The sequence below is a fragment of the Salarias fasciatus genome, chromosome 14 (assembly GCF_902148845.1).
Source record: "Salarias fasciatus chromosome 14, fSalaFa1.1, whole genome shotgun sequence".
Taxonomy (NCBI): Eukaryota; Metazoa; Chordata; class Actinopteri; order Blenniiformes; family Blenniidae; genus Salarias; species Salarias fasciatus.
Window position 1 is genome coordinate 25,398,989 of NC_043758.1, and position 12,424 is coordinate 25,411,412.

Below are 12,424 nucleotides of genomic sequence, written 5' to 3' on the forward strand. Positions count from 1 at the left end.
GGCTTTACCTGTGATGTCAAACCACAAAGGGGCGGGGCTTTGTTGCAGGGACACCACGCCCACAATCTCCGCCACCTTGTCGTTCTCCATGATGGTGAAGTTGTAGAAAGGCTCGTCGAACAGGAGCGGGGCGGCGGAGGGCGGCGGGCGGCGGATCCACTCGATGTGCAGGCGAGCTGTGGACGACTTCTGAGGGCGGCCGTTGTCCGTCGCTTTGATCTGGAAGCACAGAAATCAAATGATCCCAGATTATCCCAAACCTGCTCTCGAACCCATGCAGTCATTTACCTCAAGATAACAGGATGGGTGCACAGAATGGGTTTCTCATTCAGTGCTGGTTTTGTCTCAATAACACTGTGTGTGTGTGTGTGTGTGTGTGTGTGTGTGTGTGTGTGTGTGTGTGTGTGTGTGTATTTATGTCGATGAACAGAAGTTCATTAAGAGCCTCAACCTGGAGTTTTATGGTTATTCTAACCATTCTTTTCTCGCTCCTTACTAAATTAACACATATAAAAACAAAATTAAACCACATTTTAATTAATATCTTGACTGGAGGTTGAAATAAGATGTTGCAGGTCTGTGACAAGTAACCAGAAAACCAGTCAGCCTCCATATTTCAAAGTTTTGGAATTGGTCTGTCTATAATTCAATGATATATGCATATTGGTACATATTTCAGATCAGTTGCTATGAATTGATCCTTGTCTATGTTTTTTTTTCCTTCAATTTTATTGATGTTGGTGAGTCTGACGATTCAGGTGTGTTGCAGCAAGTTGGGATGTAAAACATGTGGGGCGAAGCATGGTGAGCAATAACAGAAACACCTAAAAGCAGAACAGGAAGCTAAAGTAACGAGCCCAGCTCGAGCATGTATTTCAAGATTTTGAGATAAAAACAAATGTATCTCTAATGATTACGTTTTACGTACAGTCAAGATGTCGTAGCTCCCAGCGCTGAACGCTTTCCTGGAAGACACCACGGCTGTCTTTGGGTCGATAAAGAACTTCCCGTCCTCATTCCCATCGACGATGCTGTAGGAGAGGTCGCCGTTTGGCCCGTCGTCACGGTCGTAGGCAAACACCCGGTAGATGGGCTCGCTCTTCTTTCTGCGCTCTCTCTCCGGAAGCTTGACCTGGTAGACTTTCTCAGGAAACGTGGGCTTGTTGTCGTTTTCATCCAGGACCTGAACCATCACCCACACCGTGCTCTGCCTGGGACTCGGACCGCCGTCTGACACCAACACCTGCAGAGGCGGAACAGGAAGAGCGTTGCTGAAAATGGATACACAATAAAAGTATCCTCTATGGCGCTCCTGGTCCTGGTTCTCCTCAGGACAGCCTCTGGCCCCATTTAAATTCTCCATGAATATGAATTCCCCATTCATATTCTCCTGGGAATAATCAAAGATCACCTGTAAGAGCATTCTAACTTCCTTGTCTGGTCATGTGAATGTCTATGTACCGGCAAATGTTAATATTTATTGTTTCCTGTGTGCATGTGTGTGTGGTTTCATTACAGAAGCAACTGACAGCGTCAACGTTTGCTCTTTCCTGCTAACCACATTGTTTTCATCGCTTCTGCCATTCCCATGTAAATGAACATAATTTTCAAAATGTTGCTGTGTAAATGCAAAACTTTCCTGAAACAGAAATGCAGAAAAGACACATTTCCACTTGAAACATTGTCATGTAAACCATGAGTAATTCTAAACTCCGGTTGTACTTGACTAGCAGATTGATCTTTTCTGGTAAAATTTGTTCTTCAAAAAAAAAAAAAAAAAAAAAAAAAAACTATTACTTTTTTTGTGAAATCCAAACTAACAAAGCTAAGTTAAAAAATAAAAAATAAAAAAAATACAGAGCTACTTGTACTCACTTCCCTGAGCAGTAACACCCAGGAACACCTGATGGAATAATAGAAAACTTGTCACCCATTTCTTAATCACAATAATAGTCACAATAGACACTGAGGGCATATTTAAGAGGTTTTATAGATAACACACAAATATGTGGAGCGAAATACTAAAGATTTTAGTATTGTTTACATAAATTCTGTGAGAACTACTTCCCCAATGACAAGAAATATGTCTGTTTCAGTTTCATACATTTGTAATAGGTTTTGCTATTAATAAATAGCACATGATGGTTTTCATTTTTTATTTCTGGGGTTAAAAAAAGACACTTCAAACACCTTTCAAAAAATTAGATGGGCTAAAATTGTAAGCATTTGGCGAGCGACCTTCAGCTTGTGCTTGATTAGACAGGTTCTATGTGAGCTGGATTTGTTCTGATATTATGAGCTAATGGGCAAAATCTCTGACAAGGGGGCAGACCATGCATGTTGGATATTCGTGAGCCCACAATGAGGAAATGTTTATTACGACATTCAAAACGGGTACAAACTCTTATTTTGAAAACACCAGCAAAGACCACAAAACCACAAATCATATTTTATGTAACTGTCACTGTCTTAACTGTAACTGTAGGGAACACAGCCATGAAATATCTTTCTTTCTGCTACCTATTAATGTAGAAAAAGAAATTAGATGAACTCAGAATCTGTGCATTTCCCGTATTCAAGCAGAAAATACAGAACGAGCAAAAAAAAAAAGAAAAAGAAAAAAGCTCCGTAATACACAGCACGCAGCTGTCATTGTTAATTCTCTTTGCTGCTCTGTCTCTGTCTGCCATTGACTAATGAAAATGAAGCAGAAAAGAATCTGTCTTCCTGTGTGCTGACAGCTAATTCATTAAGCCTATGTACTTCAACAATTATACAGAAGGTGATCACTGAGAGGTGGAGCCGGCGCAAGCTGTGAAGCAGCCTTTTTCCCATTGTCCTGGGATTTATATTAATTTCAAGAGAAGCGCAGTCAATTTTCCGTTTGTCACAGATTTACGACGTAGCGGCAGTTCATTTCCGCCGCGCTCGCGGCTGGCTTCATTTCGGAAGATCTGTCACTTTGGGAAATGTCAGATGTGTAGTTCTTACATACAGATTCTCAAGGGCTCTCAGGATGACTGCAAGCATGATGTGTGTGTGTGTGTGTGTGTGTGAGTGTGTGTGAGAGAGAGAGAGAGAGAGAGAGAGAGAGAGAGAGAGAGAGAGAGAGTGAGAGAGTGAGAGAGAGAGAGAGTGAGAGAGTGAGAGAGAGTCCTCTGGTCTATGTGCTTTGATGATGTATTAAGTTTAAAAAATACGCTTCAATCTTAGGAAATGTCTTTCTTTCTTTTTTTTTTTTTTTTAGTCATGTGAACTCTGGACCGTGTCTAAAACTGGCCTTTCACATTAAGCACACACAATGAGACAGCTGAGGCCATAATCATTGATTGACCGTTATACCTCACTGCCCTTTGTGTGCTGGAAACGCAGCAGCGTAGTGAAGCCTTCAAGGCTGTTGGTGGAGCACGCCGCGTCAAGGCCCAGGTTGAGGAGGCAGGTTGTGGCAACGTATGGATTTGGCTTTATGGCATTTAACTTTAGCAAGCAACTAAAGGTACGTAATCATACTTGTACTCATCCTTGAAAAAGGTTGCATTGGTGCACTTTAAACAAAGATTTAATGCTTTTTTTTTTCCTCCAACAAGAAATCCTTATAGCTATTTATCTGGCAATGTGGAGAACATTAGGTCCAGCATTCAACCCACACATTGCTACTTCGTGTGAGACAAAGCATGTGCTGAGGGTTGGAAGGGTGGGGAGTTTCATGTGGTTCATATGTTCTCCTGTTGCTATGTTATCAGTATGGTGTGTAATGGAAAACTTCCACTATAATAAAGGAAAAAGGAAAAAATACCCAGTCGATAAAAACCAAAGAAAAAAAAAGGTGCTTTATATGCTACCCTTATTGAGGTCTCAATAAAGATTGCTCTTCTAGAAAATACAATTTCACCCCATTCTTCACTGCGGCGCTGCTCAGGCTCTGCTGGTTTACACATATATCAGCTGTAAAGTGTCCTGTTAAAAACCCTTACTTCGATGAAGCTCTGGTCTTTGACTCACCCACCTTATAGCCTTGTCTTCACACATCTTTATGTAGCATTTCCTGTATGTTTGAAGTCATTGTTCTGCTGGAAAACAAATCTTCTCGGTCATAATTCTTTCTCCATAGAGCGGCTTTCGTCCACTATCTTTCCTGCCTGCTGCTATTGAGCGTCCGGACAGCATGATGCTGCCACCACCGTGCGCCATATTAGAGATAGTGTTTAGTATCTTCAAAACAGTCTTGTTTGATGGCCAACAATGCTAATTTGCTTCTATCGGATGACATAACCTAAATAACTAAGCTAACCTTTCAGTCTGTCTAAACCCCAAGGATGAACTTAAGTGCAGATTACATCTGTGCACCACCAATGACCTTTTGAGGAAGAAGAGATTACGTGACGACATATTGTCTAGGAATTGATACGATTTTTATGATTCTGATTCCATTTCGATTGTGCTTAATGATTCAGTGCTTTATAAAAGCACCATTATCAATTCTCATTTGGAAAAACATGTTATGAGGCATTCATGTAATGTCAACAGTAATAGGTTTTACGACGACACAACTGGCATCAACATGATAGGCAGTGTTAGTTAGTCAGTTACCTGCAGTATCAACAGCAGACGATATTGTAAGGGCGCTGCTGTTGCTCAGTTTAGATTCACTCTGGAACCGGAGACATCCATTCAAGGTGTTCAGGGAATGAGGTTTGTAAATGATTCTTCGAACAACTCATGGCTTCTGCTTGTAGATGTTGCTTCCATCGGGTATGATTTAAATATACCACAAACTGCAACTACATTGGGGCTCATTTCAAGTGAAACTGCTAAACTTCCATTGTGCTTTGGCTGTTATTTTATAGAACAAGTTGAAAAAGCCCCTTTTTTAAAACAGCATCAAGTGTAGATATTTTGGAAATGTCTCCATTTCGTTGCAAACAGAGGAAAATGCACCTTTTCTGAAACTATTGCTGCAGTTATTGTTTTTCTGCATAGATGGAAGGAGCTCAATCTTATGCAGTTCAACTGCTTCTCCCAAGAAAGTGTACATTGATTATACCATTAAGTCACATGCTGGGACACATTTTTGACCCGCAGTACCAACTAGTGGCCTCACATGGAAAGCACAGAAATCCAACAGACTCTGTGTTGGGTGATTGTCTTAAAAACATTGCCCTCTCAGCTGAGCATGAAATGCAAAATGCGTGAAGGACAAAGTGACTCTACCTTCCACACAATCTCTTGATTCATATTCACTGCCCCCAGGAATTTTTTTTCCACAAATTGTCAAACTACAAGTCCCATTCACTTCAGGGGAATCATCCTGTTATTCATGTTATGAATAACATGAATAAATACACAGCCAAATATTTGCAGTTTAACCGGGCACTGGAATAGTGGTTCGACTTCTCAGAGAAGGACAAATCTCCAGGTCAATAATAGTTTTCGGGGGGGGGGGGGGGGGGGGGGGGGGGGGGGGGGTCAGTCTAGAGCAGGGATGCCTAATCCAATTTCTAGAGAACCCCAGTCCTGCGAGTTGTAGCTTCCTCGCTGCTTCAACACACCTTGATGAGATGATTCTCTCATCGCCAAGCACCAAGCAAAGCCCAGTAATGAGCCTGTCAATGCAGTCAGCTGTGTTTATGCAGAGAGAGAACTAAAACATGCAGGACGGAGGCTCTACGGGAGCAGGATTAGGTGCCCCTGCTCTAGAGTTTGCATACTGACCCCATGCATGTTTAGGATTTTACTGGTTTCAGGGTTTTAACTGCTTGTGCTTGTGTCCATTTTTTTCCGTTTGCCTTGTGATGGACTGGCAACCTGTCAAGTGTGGATCCTGCTTTTTGTCCATCACTGGTTGGGATTGGCTCTTTTCCCTTAGAGTGGATGAAATGGGAGCAGAACATGGATGGATGGATGTGTAACTGCTTAGTGTAAGGTTTTGCTTTGAAACTCAAAAAGCTGAAAGTTCAGCCAAAAGAACAATTTATATTTCCTATATATTGATACAGAAAAGCGAACAGACAAAATCATCCATGAGGAATAATACTGTAACGGTCAAAGATACACCCCTTGAGAACATCATCAACTCTTCCTATTCCGTTCATAACATGGGATTAACTGTTAATTACATGGAATTTGTGACACAGAGCTCACCGAAGAGAGGCCATCAAACCGATACAGCTGTGCGTGTGGAGCTCGTAACTGAATTACACATGTGGCAGCAGTTCTGTCCCTCCAGCTGCTCACCCCGGATAAAAGCCATGAAAACCCTCATGCAGAATCCGTTCCGTCTATCATTCAAGTGATGAATCAGATTCAACACGCGTAATTTATGGAGACACATATAACATCGGCGAATGGTTCAGTGTAGCCTCTGAAGCCCCAAAGAAAGAAAAGTGAATCAGTTTCCCCGTGTCAGCGATGGAGAAAAAAAAAAAACAAAACAATGTTTGACGACACAGTTGTTCACCATCTGTCCCTAAAACATGCAGGCAATAAATGCAAGAGATGCAAGCAATCATGATGGTAATTTGACAGTTCAAGGCATAGCATTACACTTTTTTTTTTCATTTTAAGAAGAAAAGGTATACATTTTTAATAGGGCTGTCAGAGGTAATCACATTAATCATGATTAATTAAAGCAGGGATAACTAAAGATGATTTTTTTTTATCATGATTAATTAAATTATTAGGTTTAGGGCTGTTTTCATTTTGAAAACTGAATTTTTGACATAGACATTAAGTTGGTCTACATGGCACTTCATTTTGAAATAAAACTCAACAAGGTCAAAAAGGAAATTCTATTTCTGCATTTGATTCCCAATCAAGACTCTCTGGTAAGAAATCAGTTGCTGCAGAAAGTTGCAATGCTGAAACTTCAAGAATTACTTTAAACTGAACTTTGAATTGATTGTTTGGACTGATGGACGCTTTACGTTATGTGCTGGAAACTGCCCTGAAATACAAATCAAAAGACTTTAACTCTTTAACTATGGGGCGCCAGAACAGAAGCAGCATTTCAGAAAAGTTGCACTTTTCTTTGTATGGACGTAGACAAAGTTGTAGTGTTTTCAAAAAGTTGTATTTTCCCAGTTTCCATAAAGATGGACTGTTTTTGAAAAGTTCCACCTTGGCAGCCGTGCTCAAAAAGTTGCTTTTTCAATGGCTCCAAGCACTGCTGTGTTGTGAACGGTCACCCAAAACAAAATGAAAGTTTTCCATTTTTCACTTTAAAATGATGTCGCTTAAAGGAGTCTTTAGCCTGGTCAATTATTTATTTATACAAACTAATGCTGGAAAAGAGTCTCATTGACTTGAGAGGGAAAGAGAAAGATCACAAGGGTTGAAGAAATAATCCAAACAAGCGGTTTCCAACACATCAAAACGTTAACTTTTCTTAATAATTTCTTTTGTTTTTCATTATTTATCTGGAAGGATAAAATAAAATCAGGAGTCTGTCTTCGCAGCATATAACAGGCCTTGTGCATGTGCATTGACTTGGGAACTTGATATATTATGACAACAAATGCCTATTCATAATGTGCTTAATGCGCAATACAGTCAGCATACAGTGGCTGAATACAGTATACACACAGACAAAACGTGCACAAAACGGGTACACACTGTTCACACGGCAAATTCTATGAGCCATGAGGAAGCCAGTGGTGCAATTTATCCCCAATCAGGGCAGAGCTGAACGGAGACAGGTTCCCATTACAGTTTAATAGAGACCAATGCTCACCCGCTGTCTTTTTGCTAGCTCTATTACCAAGCTAACGCAAGCCTCTTTGAGGTTCGTAAAGAGTAGAGAGGACCGTAATGTGCATGTTTGTGTGTGTGCGCCGCGGTGGCAAAGACGGGGGGAACGATTTGTTCTCATCTAAGTCCTGGCAGCCACGAGGCGCCGTCAGCCGAGTTCCATTCATTATCAAGGAGAGGAGTGTCAACACGCCATTACCGGGAGTCCTTTGATAAGCACCACAAGCAGGACTTATGTGAATGTGATACTTTACTCCTCTTTCCTTCAAGTCAAGGTCACTATACCATGTTTTCTTTTATACAGTCTTTATCAACAAATGGCGTTCACTCCAGTTACCGTATACATGGTGAATGTTGTGGATGAACAGAGAGCTGAAACCTGCAAGCAGTGACCGCTGTCTCCTCGTCTGATGAAAACACGTATCAGACATGCAGTGTGTGACAACACAGTACACTCTCAGATGCATTTCCAAGGCCTCAGGGACTCAAACATACATACATAATTTTCCAATAAGGTATTTCAAACAGAATTCTGTTATCACATGAAAAGAATATCTCAAGAGTTGGATTTGTTCGAGTTGAGTGTTCATGTTCAAATGGTGAACTGGCAACAACTACAGGTATGAAGGCTGGCTAATGTGGTTTATTACCGTACAAACACAAGAAAAAAGCTGTTCGGTTTCCAGAACTTTGAATCTCATTGCCAAAAAGTATACAGAATAAATGTGAAAATAGATTTATATGGCTGCTGACTGATCAGGATGCCGATTGTGGTGTTTATGTTTACTGCTAACTGTCTACTCAACAATGTGTGAATGTAAAGCTTAACCAATTCAATAAGTCAAGGTTTTGTGTATATGCTGAAGTGTACTTGAGACAGACACCTCACGCCATCTAGCTCCCAGAGGTGTACTTCGCCTTACGTGGGAGCCATGACCACTGAATTAAACATGGTGTGAAGCATGTTGAGACCGTTCAATAATACACGCTATAAGGCACATGACACAATGTTTTGTGTGAAAGCGGAAAGCTTCTGTTGCATTCTGGAGTCAAAAACAACAGTGTTTGAAGTCACTAAAGACGGAACTTTTTGAAAATGGCTTCCAAGGTATTACTTTTTTGAAAATGCACCTTTTCTGAATTGCTGCTACAGCATATTCAAATCAAGAATTGATGAGTGAGAAAAGATGGAAAACATATTTTAGGTTTTGAGCCTGTGTTGTATAAAAATGAAATAAATAAATCACTTCAGCTCACTGCTGAGTCATCGTCCATAAACAATTCATGAAAAAGAAAATCTCCTTCACACACTGCATGGGATTATCACAGAACAAAATATGAAACAAATATGTCAAACCGTTGTGTATAATTTTGGTTATATAAGGTACGATGTCCAGAACTGGAGTCATAATCTCTGTTTCATACTGTGTAGTATGGACACACACACACACACACACACACACACACACACACACACACACACACACACACACACACACAACCCTCACCTCTAAAACATGCTCTGTTTGTTGTTCGCGGTCCAGTTTCCGGGAGGTTGTCGTGATTAGACCTGAGACAGAAAACAGCAGAGAAAACAATTAAAAAAAAATACTCTCTTTGACACACGCAAACAACTATACGCACACACACTCACAAATAAACACACAAAGTGGTGCCAGTAAGCCCAATGAGCAAAGTGACATGGTAATTAGCTTCGGGTGTTTGACACCATCGCTGACTTGTTCTAATTACACAGAATAACTGAAGGAGAGGAAAAAAAAAGAAAGTGGGGGAGAAACCACGGTTATTAGTTGCTGTTCAAAATGACTTATGTCACAACATTTTTTTTTTTTTTTTTAACACCAACTGTGTGAAATGTGTATGTGGGTGTGTGTGTTGCAGACTCTATTTGTGTTATATTAGAGGCGGCCATCATTAGCATAATTAAGAATGTCCTTCAGTATGGGAGGTTAAATCAGATCAAATCCAAACTTTCAGAGATGTGAAAGTTTGCAACGACCCCAAACTTGTGGTGAGTAGCTCAATATTTTCGTCTGAACCGGAGAGACCGACCTCTGGGGTTGTGTCCCTAACATCTCGGTTGTCAGAACATCTTCCTTTCAAAAGAGAGAGACCGAAGAAAGGGCTGGAGAAGACACACAAAGATGAGAGGGATGGAGAGGATGACAAAAAGTGAGTGGGTGAAAGTCGAGGCACGCTCCAGTCTGGGACATGAAAACACAAATAGAGACGCGCTGGCTTTTGGGGACAGGCTTTTCTTTTAAAACTATTCTTTTTGAAAACTCTGTACATATTCTTCCCTTAAATCTAAGTTCAGACGACACTGACTGCAGATGAAAGGCATGCCAGGTGCTGCCTGGTGCATTTCCACTCATCAGATGCAGATTTACACCGTTGTTTTCACAATGTTTATGCTTCTTTGCATTTTGAATGTGGGAATTTAATGAGTGTTAAGACGGACTCTGAACACTTCTGTGCCTGAACAATTCCCATGCAGTAGAAATTATACTGGTATGAAGCAACTGTCCATTAAACCAGACATTTAACTTCTTTTATTACCTTTACCTCCATAAAGTTTTTACTTTATTTGTTCTCCTTTTTATACCTTTAATCACTTTGCTTCAATGTCTTTCATATTCTGTTAAGATTATTTGCTTTCTTTTAATGTATTTCCTTGTGAAGAACTGTGTTTGAATGGCGCTTATAGAAATACATTTATATTGCCTTTCTTGACATTTTAAAATGTATTTTCACAATATCTGAACAATTTTCTGATTTCAACACTGAAAGTCGACCTCTGATGCTTTGTCTTTTGCTTTGTAAATAAATAAAAATGTAACAGCCCTTATATTAAGAGCAAAAAGTTAACGCTGAGCCTCTCTTCACGACGCCACCCTGCAGGTTTTTGGCCTGCAGGTCGTATCGTTCAGCACCCTGCCCTGATCTACTGAATGTATGCTCATCACAGAGAATCATTCCAGAGTGCAGATGACCAGTCAGCACAGTTCCTGTGGCGAACAACTGAACTCTGCAGCAGCTCCTTCCCTCCAAACCACTGGGCCCTTGAACTCCCCAGAGACCCACCACCTCACAATGAAGCAGCACAAAGACTAACATTTGCTCTGAAATACACCCAGAGAAATACACCGTGAACTTCTCTGAGCTGCAGGGAAACTGCGACACTTTTTCCAACGGATACACTAATGTTGTAATTTCTGCTCTTTATTCCATATTGCCTGCTGCACGAGAACGACAAATGCTTCCCTGGCAAAAATGCATTACAATATAGTCTCACATTTCAGCTATATTAAAATGTTGCAGATGAGAGTCTGGATGTAAATAATGGGCGCAGTTGCAAAATTGTCAAAACAAATACATCACGAGGAGCAGGGTGCGGTGCGCAAAGGAAGGGGATAATCCCCACCATCTGTTAAATTATTAATAGTGCCAGGGAGACGACATTTATCCCAACTCCCAAAGTGAAAAATGCTGCTTTAACGGCAGACCATAAAGAATAATAAAGACTGTCGTTGTATTTTAAGATATAAAGAACAGCAGGACTCCTGAATCACACACTGTCTAAACTCATGCTGTCTCCCTATATATCATCATCTGCAGACCGTCCGGCTTCCTTTCAGGCCCTGTTTACATGTCAACGTTTTCAAGGGAATTTTTCTTTTATTTTATTTGTACTGACAGTATTCACTGACACATAAGACATATTTTTTCCATGTTTTACTGAATGGCCTCAAAACAACATTTTTATTGGAAATTAATATTAGTTTTAACCTCAGTTTATTTATTTATGAGCAAAATAATTACAAGCAGGAAAGCATGCTAAGGCAAGTCATGCTAATTTGTTCATCCAATCACATCCTTTTTGGCTTGAGCTGTGATTGTAATTATATTTGCAAGACGGATTTCCAATGTGTGTACACAAATTGCACTTTATTACTGAAGTAAATGAATTCGTAGCGACGCTGGAAAACGTGTCTGTGCTGTACGCCTCTCTGTCTCATCCATGTGACAACATAAGGCGAATGCGTCTTCATCCACGTACACACTGCAGATTTATGACTTGTTTTCAGCGCGTTTGTGCTTTCAGACAAACTTCGCTCCCTCCCTTTGTTTTGCTGTGTTACTGCAGTCTGGCTTTATCTGTTTTGGATATTTAAACCGTGTTTCTGCCAATCGAACCAACACCAGGATTACACTGCTTTTGCCTTTAGATACATGCATCATATGGATTCTATCGGCAAATGAAATAAACTGTGGGTCGGGTGAAGGGAGGACTGGTGATTGATGCATATTTGGTTAAACATGCAGTAGCCTGGGGGTATTTCCACCATGCATTGTCTATTTTGTCTTCTGTTCACATCAAACATGTTTAAGTAGTTGGAAGCGGATGACAGGCAGCCTTCTTAAGGTTGGACCCCGAGCATCCGAGCCTGAATCCAACCTGTTTATAAGACTGATTGGCACCAACGCCCCTCCGCTCGCTGGAGGCAGCTCCAGTCAGCGCAGAACAATCAAAGAAAAACGATGTTGATTGATGACAACACAATTGTTGGGTTTTTACGCTACATTAGCTGTGTACACTGACGTCGCTAACAAGCCTGGAGCGGCTGACTGCGCTTCCTGCATCTGTTAGGGCCAA

General features: G+C 40.8%; 1 protein-coding gene across 7 annotated transcripts in view; it reads right to left on the reverse strand.

Moving 5' to 3' along the window:
• The window catches only part of fat3a (FAT atypical cadherin 3a), a 188,993-nt gene that overhangs the window by 55,582 nt on the left and 120,987 nt on the right, over positions 1-12,424 (reverse strand). For all 7 annotated transcript variants that reach the window (XM_030109191.1, XM_030109192.1, XM_030109193.1 and 4 more), the window contains exons 5-7: positions 9,255-9,316; positions 929-1,243; positions 9-219 (exon numbers count right to left, since the gene is read on the reverse strand). In XM_030109191.1, coding sequence (XP_029965051.1) covers positions 9-219; positions 929-1,243; positions 9,255-9,316 — 588 coding nt within the window. The remainder of the gene's footprint in view (positions 1-8; positions 220-928; positions 1,244-9,254; positions 9,317-12,424) is intronic.